This window comes from Lepisosteus platostomus, chromosome 4 (genome assembly GCF_059453375.1).
Source record: "Lepisosteus platostomus isolate fLepPlt1 chromosome 4, fLepPlt1.hap1, whole genome shotgun sequence".
NCBI classification, from domain to species: Eukaryota; Metazoa; Chordata; class Actinopteri; order Semionotiformes; family Lepisosteidae; genus Lepisosteus; species Lepisosteus platostomus.
In genome coordinates, this window is record NC_142614.1 from 8062054 (window position 1) to 8081745 (window position 19692).

The following is a 19692-nucleotide window of genomic DNA, read 5'->3' on the forward strand; positions in this document are numbered from 1 at the left end:
TTCCCAATTCCAAAATTCACTCGAGTGCTAGACCCAGAACAAAAAGCCCCTTTCAGATCGCAAAGAAGAGGCCGTTTTCGCGGTGGGCGCGCTGTCAGGGGGTACGATCTTAATTTTCTCAGATCTTATCTCTCTCTGCCATCCCTGAGCGCACGTAACAGCGCGCCAGCGGGGGGTTGAGTTACGTCTTTCTCAGCCCGTCAAATCAGCGCCACGCCGCTCGGGATAACAGATGACACCCGAGGCAGAGTGTTTCCATTACACTTTTGGCAAACGTAACCCCCCCCCCTGTCATTCAGTACGGCCTGTCATTCAGAGCTGCAGTTGTCCGGTGTGGGATCCGGGAGCGGAGGGAGAGAGAGAGGGTGCGCAGATTCAAGACTGGGCCGCTAGCGGTGACTCGCAGCTTGTAGGTCAGCAGACACATGTTCCCAGGCAAACGTTTGCTTTTTGTACATGAACATCGCGTACGAACAGTGAGCACCGTCTCGTTTTGGGGACTGGACGTTTCAGCTTCACCTTAATAGATTAAACCACAGTCCCCAGTTGTTTATTTATTTTATATAGAAACGTTATATTCACTTTTATTCCGTTGTTTTATTTTACCTGAAACATCAACACCATCTTTTAACGGGTCTAATAAACCTTTTTTATATAAAAATGATTTTTAAATAATAGATCGTAGCACAGGATAACATCTTCTTGTGTAATGGCCCGAGAAGAGATTATTTACTCAGCCCTTACTGCAAAATAAAAAAAAAATGTATCTAATACTTTTACTGTTTATACTTTTATTAATACCTACTCACATCATGCCTCATAATACAAACTCGCTTTAGTATTTGTCCAGCTTTTTTCAAAGTAACTGCAGTAACAAATACAATATATAACAATAGTCAATTTGTTAAATAAAACATATGGTAATTGTACAAAACATTGTTCGATATCCACCCTTTGTCACTTTCAGTGTAGGTGTCGGGTTAAAAAAGATCCCACTATTATTCTGAGGATGAGGGTTGAGACTAAGGTTGTTGGATACTTGGGGACATTCTGATTTTAACCTTAAACCTGTCCACGCACGGGTGAGTAAAAGCCCCGCTGGAACACAGCTGTCGGAGCCTGTCGAGCTCTGTGTCGTTCTGTGTCGCGGTTTTCCTGCAGCGCTGAGGAAACCCCAAACCGGATTCGGGTCAGTGTGATAAGGGGTCTGCACCGAAAACTGCAACAATGAAATTCTTCCCCCCGCCCACACAGGTAACACTTTGTCTGTGTGGACATGAATGCAAATGTGCCCGTCTTCCTCCTACTCGACCTCCCCAGGAGCTTTCCAGCGTTGTCAAGGACGGCGGCGAGAAAATGCATTCTGGGTGACGTGTTTTCCCAAATATTTGGCTGTTGACACCCACTGAACCTTGGGATGTTTACTGTATACACCGCACACCGCCTCAGCTGACGGCGTGCTGGAGTTTAAAGAGCCGCTCCACCTGTCGACAGCCCCTGCGCGACACAACGCGTTTGCACTCGTATAGCGCCTTTCCCACCCAACCGCTCGCGGAACCTTCAGAAGGAACAGGTGGCGCAACCATCTTAACCACGAACACTGCTGTTAGACCGAGGAAGATACACGTCAGGCTATGCATTCATAGTTAATTCCTGAAGTAACTCGATCCCTGCGTTTAATAAATAAAAAGAAGAAAACGAGCACAACTGCTCTGACGAATAGGTGCTCTCTGCATGCTTCGTTAATGTGTTAAGAGCCACGGAGATGTCACCGTGCACTGGCGGGAGCAGTAACAGTCACAGCCCGGAATACGTTTAAACCTCTTTTTTTTCTCATTTGTGTTCTCGGTCGCTTGCTCCTGCCGTGAGTGTGTCAAATTTTCTCAGGTCACCTCTCCGGGCGAAGCTCTGGACAAACTTCTCGGCCTCCCCGTCAATCATCGCACCGACGGACTGTCCCCTCCTCTCCCCGTCTCGCGCGAGCGGCCTGCGGAGATCGCGCCGCGCCTCGGTCTTGCCCCCGGCCCTCCCACCCAGTCTCCACCCTCCGCCCCGCCTCGCACACAGCCCACCTGCGCCCCCTCTCCAAAACAAAAAAGACGGCCGGGCGTGCGGGTCATTCCTTCTCCCAGATCGGCCGGAACGACCCTTCCCTTAACTGCACCGAGAGGTCGGCGGAGCCGCCAGCCAGCCGACACTGCGGTCCGACAGACTTCAAAACACGAAAGCTGTGCCTCCGAGTCGAGCCGGCGAGATCCGAAGAACACTTTTCCTTAAATAGTCTCGTCGGGGCTTGGATTTTGCGCTCACATCAATTCGTTTTAAAATCGTGTTGAATATAGCCATATATATATATTCTCCACTTTACCCCACCTGGGAATATTTTTTTAATCTCCAAGGCAGATCTTGAGGCAGGTGTCCCTTTTTCCTTCAAGGACATGCCGGCTGGGTTTCAGAAGCTGGGTGGAGAGGTGAGTTATGTTGTTATTATTGATGTTATTATAAGTAGTAACGTAGTACCAGCAGTACTACCATGGCAGTGGTCTCAATTCATCATGATCATTTATACTGTCAGAGGTTACTAGTTACATCATCTTTTATATTAAGTGTTGTAATAAATATATCATTATTAAGCGTCATTATAATTATTATTATACTAAATGCTGTAAGAAATATATAACTTAGGACTTCTGAAAATATGGGAAACTATAGGAAGCAAAACGTGTGAAAAATAAAAGGACCGTTTTACCCCGCTCCCAAATAGTTCTCGCGTCGGTCTTGTTCTTGGGACGGAAACGCCGGGGAGAACTCAGATCAAACCGGTCCGAGCTGCGCAGGTTGCGGCTGTCCGCAAACTCAGCGGGGGAGCTGAGGCACAGAATTAATCTGGGTCTGCAAACAAGGCAGAACAGGCGGTTTCACACATCTGTATCAGGAATAAATATTACTAACAGTAGTAAATAAATAACACTGTGCTGTACGAAATTCCGTCTTTGAAACAGGCACCACTCTGGATAGGAAAGGCATCATTTCTGTTCTTTTCCATTGTATTGGCAAACGAAATCCCCTTTCTTATGCATTTGTCTTTGAGGTGAATGTGTCGGTGGAACTAATGTCTTTTTTTGAGGAAGATCAATAAAATTGCCATTCTTTGTATGTTATGCGAAATATTACTGGAGGAGAAAAAAATAATGTTTTGTCAGAACAAAATGAGTTTTTCTCCATACGGAGGCATAAATTCGGACAGTTTTTTGTTAAAATTGAAATCAGCGGTTCACACAACCGCCCCAAACACCCTTTCTGTAAAGAAAATCTGAACTTTTAAAAAGAGAAGGCGCACGATCTGGTGCCTCGTATGTTTCTCTCCCTCTCTCTTGCCGAGGTAACTCGACCTATGTAATCTCAGAAACCAAACACCACTTTGTCTAGATTACAGCACCTGATAACGCGTGTGCCGGCTTGGTCGAGGCGCAACGTCATATACAAGGGTCGAAATGCTGGGATAGAATTCGAGCGTTTCGAGATACAGACGTTATGTTACAATATGTATATTCCCTGTCCGTCTCCACTCACACCTCTGCCTTATCTCCCGGTTATCAAAGGCATTTGAACACTCGGCTGTTGAAAGTGGTGTGATCGAAAAACTTGTGGCCGAGCTCCACCGATAGCTGATAGCCGACAGAGATATATTCGCTTACCAAGGCTCAGTGCCTCGTCCTCTCGGCGTTACTTGTCATTGGGCAACTTTCACGTCTTTGGACCTGTACATGCCCTTTTATGCGACGTCATAGTTGCTGATTTGGAAAAAAAAAAAAACTTTTACCCCTCCGTTAGAGACATTACATTTTAATGTATCTCCGGAGCGCATCATCTGTCTATAGGTGTGACAAGAAGTTGAATTTCTCGTTGTTTTTTTAATCTCAGTGTCGGTGAAGTGGCATCAGTTACAGGCGTATTGAAGCAAATATGTTGTCGCCTTTCGGTGGCAGCCGGCGTGACCGTAAGTCACTCTACTGATTGCGGGTCACCGACAAATATCGACCTCTTTCAATACGTGTCAGGTGACGCACAGCTGCGACTGGCACTGTTCCTGACCGTGTGCTGTTGGCCCTGCTTGAAGACATTAGCCAGGATCTCCTCCCATATCCCAAGACTTGCCAGTCGCTATATCACCCTGCACCTGAAGCTCAGCAGGTGTGAGCCTGGCCAGTACCTGGAGGGGAGGCCTCCTGGGAAAAACTGAGGTTGCTGCTGGGAGAGGTGTTAGTGGGACCAGTAGGGGGGCGCTCACCCTGCGGTCTGTGTGGGTTCTAATGCCCCAGTATAGTGATGAGGACACTATACTGTAAAAAGCCTTTGTTAAACTGAGGTCCTGACTCTCTGTGGTCATTAAAAATCCCAGGACATTTCTCAGAAAGAGTAGGGGTGTTACCCCAGTGCCCTGGCCAAACAGAAATTGGCCTTTACCAATGATGGGGCTCTACGGTGAATCTGGAATGCTGAAGTCAGGACCCCCAATATGGGAAAAGATTCCGATTTTAAACTAAAGTCTACATGCCAATGAAGTGGAATTACCCCAGTGTCTTGGCTTAATTTCTCCCTGGCCTTTACCAATCATGGCCTCCTAATAATCCCATTCTCTGAACTGGCTTCATCACTCTGCTCTCCTCCCCACTGACAGCTGGTGTGGGGGGAGAGTACTGGTGCACTATGGCTGCCGTCACATCATCCAGGTGGGGCTGCACACTGGTGGTGGAGGGGAGTCCCCATTACCTGTAAAGAGCTACCAGAAATACATTATTATTCACCAGTAAGCAGGTGTGGCAGGACATTGCTTGCAGTTGCTGGTCATTGTTGACCAACCAACAGAATGTAACAGGGAGCTTTAAAGAAAAAAAATGTCAGAGACAAAAATTAAGTGAAACTATCACAAAGCCAGAAGTTTTAAGACCTGGTTTGTCTCTCAAACAAGTGCACTAGTAAGACCTCATTAAGTATACTGGGCACAATTTTGGTCACCACCTGACAGAAAATAGATTTACTCTGATCAGTCCAGAGACGCAGCCAGAGAATACCCTCCTCCTAAGGGCTACAGGGAGAGAACGTTTTGAGTCCTGAAGACTGAGGGGGAAATTATTCAAAAAGTGCAAAGGCACTAACACAGTTGATCCCGTGGACTTCTTCAGAGTCAAAACCAAAACACCAGCAGTAGGACCTGAATAGAAAGTTTGTAAAGTTATGTTTGAAAATCAAGAAGAGTGGGCATCTCTTTACATGAAGGGCTGCGGGGGTTGGGAACAAGCTGCCCAGCCACACAGGCCCAGCAGCTTGAAACCTGACGCGTGCCATTATTATTAACGTTATGCTGAAATGCGATCCGGCAGCCCTTTATATAGCTAGCCACAGAAAGGTCACACGGCCCTTGTTAATTCTCCAGAAAGGTCAAGACAGATCGAGTGTGCTCTGGGGGCTCGTGCGCTGCTCTGATTCACCGGCTTTTGTTTTGTCCCGTGATTTCAAAGCGCCCTGACCCAGGCTAGCAGAGACACGGACTGGGAGGAACACACAGTTCCCCTGAGCTCCACCGATAACTGACAGGTTCCCACAGCACCTGCTCGCTTGCTTAACTGCCCCTGAGACGGAAGTAGGCTTTGAAGAGCAGGGTGCGTGTGTGAGAGTGCTCTCCATAGGGACGGACATAACACACTTGTCAGCTGCTCTGGGATCAGAACATGGGAAATCTCCCAAAGAGAGCAACACAGAACTCTCTGGCACTCCTACATTGTTCCACCAAGGCAAAAAGACTGCAAGTTGTCTGAAACGTTACAGCCTGGGTAAGAGGTCTGCAAAGGAATCTCTTTCATTTCTTCCCACTCAGGGTTATGGGGGTGAGGCGCAAACAGCCACGTTATCATCGCGGATTGTCAGGAAACTTCCAGAAAAGGCTCAATCAGATCCTCGGTTCAATAAAAGCTACCAGCAACAAAATGAGCTTTGAGGGTGATGATCTAAAACAAGGGGAGGGCAGCCCAGGTCCAGGAAGGCCAGTGCCTGTGCAGGTTTTTATTCCAACTCTATCTTAACAAACTCAATCAGCTCATTCCTGGCTTAAAAGGTGCAATTTAACAGCCTATTCCAACTCTTCAGGTGCTGCTGCTTTGAAGATACCTAGAAAACCTGCAGATACATCAGGCCTCCAGGACCAGGAATGCATAACCCTGCTCTAGGGACAGAAAACCACAACCACTGATTGAAGACTGAATTCACTGCTGCGTTTCCAGGCATGACTAAAGCACATTTCTAATCACTATGAATGCCAGCTGAGAACATTGTCTTGTAAAGACCTTTGATGATTTTACTAATGAAGAGGCTTTCATCTCGCACTGTTGAACAGATTGTTACCACCAACCACATCTCTTTGTGGAAAGTAGAGCCTCCATCCTCCAGTATATCGTCTTTCGGCTCAGGGCAGTGGCAGATGCCCCTGGGAGCCTTCCTTACAGGCCTGTCTCTCAGTAAAGAGACAGGTGGGTGCTTGACCATTGAGGCTGATCTTTACAACCTGCCAGTCACTATCTGTAAAGCGTGGGCGTGCTAGAAGCAAGTCTTTCGGGATGAAGTCAGGGATATAAATAACTCAGATTAGGAAAAGGGCAGGAGCCCAACACACCTCCTCTTCTGGGGGCTAAACTGGCTGTGGGACCTTTGTCTCTGAAAGTGTAATGGGCTGTCTTTGATTTCACTGGTTCAGGCCAGAGAGACTGAGGGAGAGATTGAGAGGCACTGGGAGTGAGTGATGCAGTGTGGGCTGGTGTCCCAAAAACCTCCTAGTTCTCATTCAGGTTAGCTCCCAATTAGATAATTGCATTAATCAAGGGAAAATGCAATAGGCCTATAAAAGCAGCTCCAGGGGTTGGAGTCAGCTCAGCTAGGTCACAGGGACAGCCTGCTCATGGTGGTGTTTTATCAGACTGAGATGTTTCTGTGCTCTGTCTCTCACTGCAGAGAGTGACTGGAACCCTCATCTTGTCCGTGTTCACAGCGGTGCTGGGATCCCTGCAGTTCGGCTACAACATCGGAGTCATCAATGCACCCCAGAAGGTAGCCTTCAGCACACAAATGCAGCTTACGCAGAACAAAATGAGCACCTGTGAGACACAGGGCACCTACACGAGCAACTAGTCCTTAAATATCTTGCATGCCCAATGAATAGAATGCATGATGGGGGATCTCTTTACCACTAAATTTGCTCTCCTGGCACAGCTTACTCTCAAGAGTAGGTTTCAGGTGTTATTTCATTGTTTTTAGTGTGGAATGCTGCTGCCAGCTTTTCTAAAAGGGGATCTGCCTGTTTCATGGGCAACTACATCAGAGGACAACAGAGTTCAACAGAGGACAGTGGCTCAGCTAATTCTGCCCTTCTGGGGGCTTGGATGGGCTGGGGGAGGGGCAGTCGCTCTGAGGTCAGGCTATTTAAAACTGGCGTTGTGCAGGGAAAGAAAATGTTAGCCGGTTTCTGCGGGCCCAAGTCAGAATCCAGCATGCCCAGGGCCTGGGACACCATGTTGCTACGTGTGGTCAAGGAAAGCATAAACAGAGGCTGGTGGCCCACAAACCACAATAAAAGTCAAATGTACACAGCATCTTGTAAAACCTCCAATTCACATCACAAGATAGACTATATTTCAGGAATGCAACTCAGAACGAGGCAACAAAACCTCCGGTGACGTGTTGCATCCTTATTACATTGTAAGCAAGCAGGCTTGGGAACACATCTCTATTAATACAATAGCAATACTGCTTTTGATTTTAAGATGGTTTTGCCAATAAATGGAACGTGCTTGTTAACTCTGCATGCAGATCACGGAACATTTCTGTGGTGAAATGTCTGCTGCACAACCTGTACTTATGCGCAGTACATTAGTCATTACAGGGACTAGTGAGCAGGAAGGGCTGCATCACGTCGCAATTCACTGGAACTCTCGCCTCTCTCCCCATGGCGAGACCAGGGGTTTGCGACAACATGGCGACCATACGGTACTCTCACAAAGTTCACAATTTTGTACTTCATTTTGTACTTCTATACCGTCAATGAATTTATTTTGTTACTGAGATTTAAGAACTGGTCTGAGAAATTGGGACTGCAGTTTCCCTTTAAAGCACCAGCTGCTGAAGAGCCGGGGCGAGCCGATCGAGATCCTTAAGAGCCGAGCAGGAATGAGAGCCAGAAGACAGCTTGGGTGCCTCCACCGCCTGGTCCACTTATCAAATTTGAAGATGACGCGTAAAAATGCCGGTGGTTTCAGACACCTACAGCAAGAGAAAAGAAGACACAAAAGGATAAAGATTATGTGGAGCATGGAGGACCTTGTTTGGAACATCATGTTCTGTTTTGGTTGCCATGGAAGCGGTTCAGAGTCATAACGGGTCAGAGCAGCGCCTCATCTCAAAAACACAGCGCACGACAGGATTGAAGCACACGGATCTCTTGTGTCCCGGGTGGAGGAATGAACACGAATCCTCGAGCGAGCGAAGCCGGCCAGCGGGAGAGGCAGAGGCAGAGGAGTGGTGCTCCTGAAAGAGGGGCGGAAGAATGTCAACAGAGAGAGAGGGAGGGAGCGGGAGGGTGGGAATGATGCTCGGAAACACAGAGCAGCCAAAAATACCCCGTGGGCCCATCCCCCTTCCATATCGCCTCCAGCTCAGGTTTCTGGATCAGCTGAGTGGCCGGAGGGGAGGAGGGGGCAGAGGTGCTCGGGGTTTCTCTCATGGGAGACGGGGATTATTTTCGGTGGAGTTTGACGGGGTCGGCTGGGTTACAGATGAATCACAAGGCCTGGTATCACTCTTTCAGAGACTCCTGCCCCCCTCTCTGCACCCCCAGTACAGGAGCTGTATGAAGTGGGGCTGAAAAGGCTCTGGGCCTAAGATAGCAGAAAACACCAAAGACCGTCACTGCAGAAGCTAATTCTAGTCTGTGTGGTCGCACTGTTCCTCTGAAACATGTACTGCCAGGTCGTGCACATTTTTCACACCGCGATCCCCTCTATGCCTGGAGAGGATTTTGCATGGAATGACGAGCTGATGTGTCTGGCATCCACAAGGGGGCACTCTTGTGAAGGAAGCAAAAGGACACCCTGGCCCAGTCGAACCCAGCCTCAACAGTTGGTTTCCACTGGGGAAACCCCACATGCAGGAGCATAGACTCCAACCGGTGCTCAAAGGGCAGTCTGTGTGAGTGATGAGGGCAGCTGGGAACCCAGTTTTGTAGCCTAGGCACCCTGCGCACCCTCTGTTTCGACATTTCTTCTTGTTTGGTGCAAAAAAAGTGTCAAAAACATCTCCCAAAGGATTTTCTGGACCGTACCTTAATTTGCAGATTCCTCTTCTGTTGAAAAAAAATCCTTCTTTCAAATCACGAGTTAGACTAAAAAGCCGAGTTACTTACACCCTTTGCCACGTGGTGTCTTGTAATTCAAGGGGGAATGTTTTTAAATCCCTGTATGGTAGCACAGGGATGGGGGTCTTCCTTGATGCTGGAGAGCAGAAGTCGCCAAGTCCTGGAGCAGTGTAGCTGTACACAATTAAACAAGGATTTTGTTTAATTAAGTAATTTAGAGACTGTATACCAAACACAAATCAGTATACCCTTTGGTCCTCAAGTACTGTAATTTCATTAATTGAACAAATTACTTGCCTATTGATCCACAGTATATAAAGTGTATAGTGTTCCCAATCTATAGCAAGGACAGAGTTTGGGGTACAGAGAAGACCAGGGACCAGGGTGGAAGACTGCTGGGATATATGCAGACAATCTTTGTTCTAGCCCAGAGCTCCTGTCTCTGTACTGCTACGTGCCCAAGCTTCACCAGACCACTCTGGAGTGACTGGGGAACAGTCCTGCACTTTACAGCGGGAGAATCCCAAGGGAGTGAGGTCTGTCTGACAGCGCTGATGGCCTATCACTCCTCTACCACCGTCACCTGCACAGCACTTCTGAGCGAAACCCTGAAAATTTCCTGAATAACGCCTTTCAGAACCGCAAAATACAGCAAAGCAAAACAGGAAAGGGGGGAGGGGAAGTTCGACACTTTTTTGCGGTAAGACGGGGGAGCTGTCAGAGTTTCTGTGGTTGGCGGAGTGCAGTCCCCCCTAAAAGAGCAACGTCTACAAACTAAAGCAATCAAGTGTGATCAAACGGTATCTGAGACCTCTGAGCAAGAGCTGCTGCCCACTGCCCACCCCGGCACAGGACCCAGCCCAGTGCACACCTAGAGAAATGGGCTGGATAAGTGCATCACCCCTTGGGTGAGAGCAATTGTATATTAGCTCTTATGTACCCCAATTGCCTTACACATCGCACAGCAAGCTAATCAGCCTCCGCCTGTGTTCAGCTGTTGTGTATGGTGTAGTGTGTTCAACTGTAGCTTCTATCCCACTGCAGTACTCATCCTTAACAGCTAACTACAGTGCCTCAGACTCATATATCTGCACTATACGCTTTTTGCATGGTCTACCATGGTTTTTTTTCCTCACTACTACATATTTAAGATCAGATCACTTTATTGGCCATTTCTTGTATTAGGAATTTGTCTTTTCGCAGACCCCAGCTTGCTCTCCATGAGACACACAGACAGGGAGAGAAGCTTGGGCTCAGAGCGCAGGGTCAGCCATTTATACAGTGCCCCTGGAGCAGCTGGGGTTAAGGGCCTTGCTCAGGGGCCCAGTGGAGTAGGATTCCTCTGCCGGCCACGGGATTCGAACCGGCAACCTTCCAGCCACAGCTGCAGATCCTTAGCCACAGAGACACCACACCGCCCCCAGCATTTATTCTCCCACAATGACTATTTATTGTTCCTTTTGTTATTATTAATAATGTTTGGAATGTCTACATTGTGTGGTGTTGTCTGTTGTACTGTGTGTGTCCCGAGAGATTGGCGCAATTAACAACTCGAATGTACGTGTACGCATGGCAACAAAATACTACTCTGCTCTCTCTAGAGAGTCAGACGATTTTAGAATGAAAATCAGCTGCTCCTGCAGGCCTGCTCTGCTAGATAGCTCATCTCAGGTGAAGATTCGGCTCTGGGCAACAGGAAGCTGTTCAGACACCTCTGGGATGAAGCTGTGGGTTTGACTTGGAGGCTCTGTCTTACATTTGGGTGAATAAAAGGAACAGAAATTCTGATTCCATGGGTCTTGATCAGGGCCCCAGCCCGCGTCACTTTGGAAAGGGTGTCTGTAGGCACTGTCCACGTCCGGCACAGCGGACTAGAAGTCGCAGAGGTTCTGTCTGTGAGCCCCGTGTTTCCATCTCTCAGATTATCGAGCAGGAGTACAACGCCACATGGCTGCACCGCTATGCTGCGCCCATCCCTCACGGCACGCTCACCACGCTCTGGTCCCTGTCGGTGGCCATCTTCTCCATCGGGGGCATGATGTCGTCCTTCTCCGTGGGCGTCGTGTCCGAGTGGCTGGGCAGGTGAGCCACGCCCGCCCCTCTGCGTCGTCGGATAGGACAGGGGGCTTCCCACTGACCCCCGTGCTGTGGCTGTTTACTAGCCTCTGTTCTGTAGAGGTCAAACTGGACACACTGGGAGAGAGTCCAAAACCAAATGCCTTTGGCCCCTTCAGATACAGTATGAAAGAATATGGCAATTAGTATATATAAAAAGCCCTCTTCATTACTCATATCAAATTCGAAGATGATGCGCAATAGTATTATTATTAATAATAATTATTTACAGTTATATAGCCATAGTGCGCCAGAACACTCCCCACACACCAGCTCTCAGTGGGGAGGAGAGCAGAGTGATGAAGCCAGTTCAGAGAGGGGGATTATTACGAGGCCATGATTGGTAAATGCCAGTGAAAGGCAACAAAATGATTATACCATGCTAGAAACGAAGATAAGAATAAGAATTCAGAATGAATGCCGATTTATCAATGCTGACTGTAAGAGAAATATTAAAGCAAAGATATGAAAGCGAAATTATTCAGTGATCTAGCACCTCCCCTACTGTAATAGCTGAGGGAATAATCACACAGAAAGAGAAAAAATGCAAGAAATTCATGTGTAAATTAAGCATTTATATTTATATGAAGAACATTTGCACTTACTGATCACGTGCGGTGAACTTGCCGTGCTTTACTGCCATTGAGCTTTCCTGTGACGCTGCTTCCATCTAGCGGCGATATTCTGCTACTGCTGACAAAAGGGCCAGCATCATCAAGTTTACCAATAACAGGGGTGTTACATTAAATAGGAAAACCCTACGCTTGTTGGAAAGGGTTCAAACAGTAGCCTTAGCTACTGAACTAATTAGAATGAAGAATTATTGAAGATCCCTGCAAAACATTCCTTCAGTCCTACTCTATCTTCCCCTTTTGCCTGTATGTTACTTCCCTTGTAAATCCTATATTGGCAAGATTTGAAGCAGGTAACACTACAAGCAGAAGGCATAGGCGTAAGCCAGCCCAGTACAACAAGACCAAAAGGATGTATGTATCGTCAAGAGAATTCAAGTTTTTTCTAAGAAAGCAGCAAGCCGAGTGCAGTGAAATTTAAGAAATTCATAATAGCGATATGTAATTTTTTTAGACTTCTGTAATTGTAATCTGATCATTCAGGAGGAAGGCCATGCTTATCAACAACCTCCTGGCCTTCATTGGTGGAGGAATGATGGGCATGTCCAAGCTCTGCCAATCATTCGAGATGATGATCCTGGGCCGCTTTTTCATTGGTGCCTATTCAGGTAAGTCTAGCCCACTTCCAGGTTGCCTGTCCCCCTGTCTGCAAACTTACCTTTAAGGTTCTGTCCTGGAGGGTAGCATAGGCTTACCAAGAATATGTGCCTTTCTGATAAAGGGTGGAAGAACAGAAAGTGATTTTGGTTCCCTATGAAATATGCAGGGCTGTGCATCTTCTGGACAAGGAGATAGTTTCTCAGACTGTGATGCAAGAGCGCTCCTTGCAGGGCTACCCTTGCCATTACACTCTTAGCTGAATCAAAAAAGATTAATTCTTCAAAACTGAAGAAAAATCAATTCCATTGCATAGATCCATACAATGCAGTTGAAGCTGCCTCATGTTAAAATAAGCTCCTGTATATAATATAGGAAGACTTTGTTGTTGTTGTTATTTTTGTGACAATACTGCATGCAAAAACAACACTGTATTACTTTGGCAAAGAATGAATTGCACTGCTTAGTTGTTTTGATGAGTGGCTTTTTTAGAGTGATGGATTTCAAACAAATCTGTCTTTTGCTAACTCTCTTTCTCCGCCTGCCCGATGTGCTCCCAGGATTGGCGTCGGGGCTGGTGCCGATGTACGTGGGTGAGATTTCCCCCACCAGCCTGCGAGGGGCGCTGGGCACCCTGCACCAGCTGGCCATTGTCATCGGCATCCTGCTGGCGCAGGTGGGATACCGGGATACTGGGATGGAGGAGAGCATGGGGGTTTCAGAACTCCCGGCTGCAGAATCCCGATTCTTTTCCCCAGGTTTTGAATGCTATGTGGCCCCCCCGTCTCCCCGGAAATGTTTGTTTTACATTGACGGCCCATTTGATCCTGTCAAATTGGTTTCTTGCAAAATAACCTGATTTAATTGTAACATATTGATTGCCTTTAAGAATGGCATCCACATGGTTCATCAATGCTTTATGCATATCTACTAGCTGGTCAAGTAAGCAGTTATAAATGTTCAAAAGCACAGATTACCACAGCACAGAATACCAGCTCAAAAAGGTTCCGTTATTAATTCATTTTAATGATCCGTATGGAATTATTGGTTCTTAAGCAGTGGTTAAATGCTCTTAATTTAGCTATTTACAACCGTTTATGAGAATGTGTAGAAGCACTGCTTACCAGGTCTGTGAGGTGTCTGCAGGAGCTCACTCCAGCACCCCCTGTCGCTGTGCAGATCCTGGGACTGGAGTCTCTCCTGGGAACAGAGGAGCTGTGGCCTGTGCTGCTGGGGTTGACTGTGCTGCCCACTGTCCTGCAGATGGCGCTGCTGCCCTTTTGCCCCGAGAGCCCTCGCTACCTCTACATTATCCGCTGCCAGGAGCACCATGCCAAGAGCGGTCAGAGCATACAATGCATGCACACACACGCACACACACGCACACATGCACACACAGCTCAGACTGCATCACAGCACACCGCCACTGCACAAACACACAGAGCCCAGACTGCAGCACAGCACACCGCCACTGCACACACACAAACGTTACCTGGTTTAACTACTGTCTGCCTCACACACTGTGTGATGATGAGAATGTCATCAGGGAGTCCTGTGGCGCTTGCATCTGTAACCATGACGATGTGCATATGCGTCAGGCCTGCGCAGGCTGACGGGGCGCCTGGAGGTGGACGAGGACCTGGCGGAGATGAAGGAGGAGAAGAGGAGGATGGAGATGGAGAGGAAGGTGTCCATTGCGGAGCTGTTCCGCTCCCCGCTGTACCGGCAACCTATCGGCATCGCCATCCTGCTGCAGCTGTCCCAGCAGCTCTCCGGGGTCAACGCTGTGAGTGTCCCCCCCATCGGCGCCTCACCCCTGTACCTCTCGCCGCACGAGCATGCAGCCTCTGGAAAATCATGCCTCCTGTGCTCCTCTGCAGATCTTCTACTACTCCACCAGCATCTTCGAGAAGGCAGGCGTGGAGAGTCCGGTCTACGCCACTATCGGAGCCGGTGTCGTCAACTGTGCCTTCACTGTGGTGTCGGTAAGACTGCCCCTCTGGCTGGCAGCGGCGAGGGCAACCAGTTAGAGATGAAGTTTGCATAGCTCTATAGCGACAGTTTGGGGGTGCTACTTCACTACTGGCCCGGGCCGTGCAGTTGTGCATTACCTGTTCTCCAGGTATTCACCTCTTATAGCGGGGGAGTCCAGTTCAAAAGTAGCAGAAATAAAGTCGAACTTACTTCAGCAGCAGATCCCAAGGAATCAGGTCTTTCCCAGACAAAAAGATAGAAGGCTGTGGTCTGAGCATGCCGCACTGTTTTATGGGTCATGAAACAAGCCAATTGTTGACAGCTGAGCCTAATGATTCCGCTAATCAGTGTTCTCTTTTTATAATGTGGTTTTCGCATTAGAACCAGACAGAGGAAGCTACACAATTCAGAAGAAAGGATTATAATTCTCAGAACTCTTGGTCTACATATTTTCCACTTATAACTCTGCCCCCACATTCTGTCACAATGCAAATGTTGAATAAGATAGATTCAACTTGATGCCACTATCAGTTGCTCCTGTAAGGAGAGTTATCAATGCCAGTATGCATGTGTGTACATAAAATATATTGCCATTGCCTCACAGTGCCTCCACTCCTGGGCTGCATTTGCCTGTGGGAGGTTCTGTGTCAGACCGTGCGCACAGATGTGATTGGATGCACTCCTGGTTTTGATACATCCGATTTAATTTTCCCCTGTGCCACGGCTCCTCTGTGCAAGAGTAGGGTGACTCGTGTCTGACCCAGAGGGTCTCAGGCAGCAGTGAGGTGTGAAACACCCCCCAACAAAAAGGTGGCCAAAAAAAGAAGAGCAAGGCACGCAATATACACCCAACACCCAGGGCTGCAGAGTGGTAGAGGCAGGGAACAGGGAAAGCGCTGACAGAAGGGAGCAAGCGCCAGAAATTGAGAAAAAGAAAACTGTGGTTAAGAAACTAAGAGGTAGTGCACGCACACACGCACGCACGCACACGCAGAGCAGCTAATGACAGAGCCCCGAGTGAAGGGCGAGGGAAGCGTTGAAGGGAAATGGAACTAATTAATGAAATAATAAAGAAATAATAGATTAATTAGCCGGCCGCTGTGAGAGTCTGCCTGAGCCTGTTCTAACAGGTGAGGTGCTGTCCTGCGTGTGTATGCAGGACCGATCACCGGTGCACACTCGGGCATGACCACTGCCTTCCCAATGTGCTCCATTGCCGAATTTTGCTACCTTATTTCATTGAGAATATTCAGGTTCAATAGAATGCTTAAGGGGCTGCACGCATCTTAAAATTGTGGAATAAAATTGGGAAGGCCGCCAGTGGATTAATCTTGGAGTGGGATTGCCAGTCGAGTTCCAGCTTTGCCCTGCTTTCTCTCTTGTCCTCCTTTAATCACAGCTGTTCCTGGTGGAGAGGACGGGACGCCGGACACTGCACATGCTGGGGTTGGCTGGCATGGCGGTGTGTGCCATCATCATGACAGCTGCACTCGCCCTATTGGTTAGTTCCAGTCCTAAGCCTGTGTTATACTGGTCGTGTCTCCTGCTTCAGGCCGGGCCACTTCCTCGCCTGTCTCAGAAGTTTATGGGTACTTTGAACACAGCCAAAATCAAAACCAAAAACAATAACGATGTGTTTTAAAACACTACAGATATAAAAAATAAAGCAGTGTGGCTTATTGAGTTCAACCTACTGTAAGTATTTAAAGGCGTTGTGTGAAATACAGTGTTGTGCCTCCTACCCTTTTCTTAGGAGTGTGAAAACTATGATAAACCTAAATTACCCCTCCTGTCACCATGTCTTTATACTGTATGCTGTATGTTGCATACCAACAGTGATCCTGGAGCATATGGAAATGATTTTCATTTCACTTTGACTTATTGTGCTGAAAATGACTTAACTGCGTACACCAACATTAGCTGCTTAATACCCCTGGCATTTATCAGTAGGAAAATCTCAGATTACAGACCCATTAGATTTGTGGCTCTTCAGCACCAGATGATGGTCAATATGTGAGTATTTATATGGACCTTTTCCTTTTAACTCAATACTGCACCAATGTCCAAATCTGGTCCTGGAGAGCCACAATCCAGCAGATTCACTGAGTCACCCTGGAATGATCCATTTCTGCACACCTGGAGCCACTCTGTTTTGACCACATAAACAGGTAATTTCTACAACTAAGTTGACTTTGAATGTCGTTACATGAAGGCATTTAAAATGAAAATGGCAACACCCACGACCACAGCAGGCCATCCCTGACTTAACTGAACTAATGCACTTACTAAGCCGCTCTCTCACTTACAGTCTAGTCTTAACGAATTCATGATCTATGGGTGACCTCTCAGGCCTGATGGGCTATGACTCTCCAGAACCAGGGTCTCTGAACCGATAACTGGAATAGGCTCACCCGCTGACCCTGTATCCCTCTGGCAGGACCGTGTGCCCTGGATGAGCTACATCAGCATGCTGGCCATCTTTGGGTTCGTGGCGTTCTTCGAGGTGGGCCCGGGTCCCATCCCCTGGTTCTTCGTGGCCGAGCTCTTCAGCCAGGGACCCCGCCCTGCCGCCATGGCCGTGGCCGGCTGCTCCAACTGGACCGCCAACTTCATCATTGGCATGAGCTTCCAGTACATTGCTGTGAGTTTTCCCCTCCTTCGCCTTACTGGGAGGTCACTGCACACAGTCTGCTCCTGCACGCAGGGGCCACGAAGTATACTGCCCAGTCTGGTGTGCACTGGCCATCCTGATGTCTAGTGACCAGTCTGGTGTGAATCACCCAATCTGATGCCTAGTGCCAGCTGGGTGTGAATTCTCTTTGCCCAGTGTGATAAATAGTGCCCAGTCTGATGCTAGTGCCAGCCTGGTGTGAATTGCCCAGCCTGGTGCATAGTGCCGGTCTGATGTAAATGACCAGTTCGGTGCATAATGCCAGTCAAGTGTCTAGGTAAAGGCATTGCATGAACTGCCGTCTGATGCATTGTGCAATCTTCTGTGAGCTGCTCAGTCTGATGGGTACTCCCAGTCGGGTGTGAATTGGCCAGCCTGGTGAGGCTGCAGCAGCAGCAACCCCAGTTAGCAAGCTCTCCTGTCTCCCTGCAGCATTACTGTGGACCCTACGTCTTCCTCATCTTCGCCGCCCTGCTACTCTTCTTCCTGCTCTTCACCTTCTTCCGCGTACCGGAGACGCGCGGCAAGACCTTCGACCAGATCTCCGCGGGCTTCCGGCGCTGCCCCGGCTCGCTGCTGGACATGGAGGAGAAGCGCAGCACCGAGCTGGAGGACCTGGGGGAGGGCAGCCTGTCCTAGGGTTGCGTGTTGGGGGCTGGGGGAGGGGGGAGGGAGGAGTCAGGGCAAAAACATGATTAAGAGGACGTGCATCAAAGACTGAGAACACAAGGCACTTTACACAGCTGAAGGCATCTGGAGTGAGTAACCTAGCTATGCTTTAATCTGAATCTAATCTGGGTTTCTCAAGCAATGGCTGGATGAGATTATCATGTAACAATCATGGGATCAATAAATCACTGACGCCCACCAGAGCAGAATGGGCCAACTGGCCTTGTAACCTTGTTCTAAACAGGCCTGGTTGAACCACAACCCAGGGCTACTGCAGTTACCCTGAGCAGGCAAGTGCACGGGAGAGGGACCGTAGCAAAAAGAAGACAGTGTTGGTAATCTGACACGCCTGGTTGGTTTACGGTTTTATAAATGCAGTCAGTTAAGGAACTGGTTACACCAGGCCTACTCCTTTAGGGCAACTATCCGGTAGGCCTGCAGGTCTCCTTTGGAAGACCACAAGGCCTTGGAAATGGCATCGCATTAGTGCAGTTTAGGTTTAATTGGACCAATTTCACCTTCCTGCACAGGTCCATTGATGATTTAAGGAGACCTGCACCACCTGCTGGCCTCAAGAAGCTAAGACAGGGAAGTTTAGCTTGAAGGCTTTGGCGGTTGGAAGGCCTTGAGACTGTTGCATAGAATAGGGACTGAAGAAAGACTCCCATATATTGCATTTCCAGGCACACACCTTGTCTAACGGGGGGCTTTTTCCTTCACTTAGCTCAGATGTTAAATGTAAATAGTTATAAGAGAATCATGAAAACATTTCACTTTATCCTTTCCTTGGTTGAAGAATACATAAGAGGGGGAGATGATTTGGTACATCCATGGTGAAAAAAGGAAGACACTTGGCCCACAGACTCAGAACACCGGCCATCCAGGTTCCAGAGTGCAGAATTACACAGAACCAGCACTCACTCTAGAAACCAAGTCTTCCTCTCCCAAAGTCCCCCCAATAACCTATCAAGAACCTCTAGCCTTCTTCCACCAGTTAACCTTTAGTCAGCTCCATCCCTTTAGAAACACAGGGATGGGGGGGACAGCTCTCAGAACGCAGCTTATTAAATGGACAACCTTCCACTGATCCCACCATAGAAAAAAAGAAAGCAGGAAAATTCCATGAATGTACATAGCATTATTTATCAAAGGAGGCTTATGTGAATGATGCATGACTTTTGCCTCATCCGGAGCCATCTATGTATGCAAATGGTTCTACTGTGTTTTGTAGAATTTGTAAAATGAGAAACTGTATTGCAATTCATTTGATTTATATAAAAGAAGGAAAAGAACTGGTATCATGTTCTCCATTTCAATAAGGCACAGCAGTTACAGGAATTGATCATCACTCCTGCTCCTGGTGGGCTGCCGTCCCCCCAGGGTCTTCCCTTCCCAGTTTTATTGCCACATTCAATCCTGGTCAGTCTTGGACACTCTCCCCACCCCGAAAAGGAACAACTGGAGCATGTTCTACCTCGCTGCTCCACTACTAATGAGTTTCCCCAAATCCGGGATAATAAACGTCCTCTAGGCCAAGAGTTCCTCAACTGTCGTCCTTACATCTCCCACCCATGTCTTGCTGAAGGCCAGTTTGCTTAAAGCAAACATGGTCCCTCCCTCAGTGGCTAGTTCTA

The 19692-nt window shown here is 48.0% G+C and overlaps 1 protein-coding gene across 4 annotated transcripts; it reads left to right on the forward strand.

The window, feature by feature from the left end:
* The first annotated feature begins 1494 nt into the window (after nt 1–1494).
* LOC148672392 (solute carrier family 2, facilitated glucose transporter member 4-like) lies at nt 1495–19350 on the forward strand. Of its 4 annotated transcripts, XM_088628105.1 has the most exons (13): nt 1496–2471; nt 6148–6281; nt 6395–6527; nt 7006–7101; nt 11322–11482; nt 12631–12755; nt 13305–13420; nt 13924–14086; nt 14343–14530; nt 14625–14729; nt 16118–16219; nt 17156–17359; nt 17822–19350. In XM_088628105.1, exons 5-13 carry the CDS (start codon nt 11436–11438, stop codon nt 18026–18028), a joined length of 1257 nt encoding a protein of 418 aa, XP_088484231.1. In that variant the 5' UTR covers nt 1496–2471; nt 6148–6281; nt 6395–6527; nt 7006–7101; nt 11322–11435; the 3' UTR covers nt 18029–19350. The 4 variants fall into 4 exon arrangements, with proteins under 4 accessions (XP_088484228.1, XP_088484231.1, XP_088484229.1 ...); XM_088628103.1 differs by lacking the exon at nt 6395–6527; XM_088628104.1 differs by lacking the exons at nt 1496–2471; nt 6395–6527 and adding an exon at nt 5894–6059.
* The last annotated feature ends 342 nt before the right edge of the window (nt 19351–19692 follow it).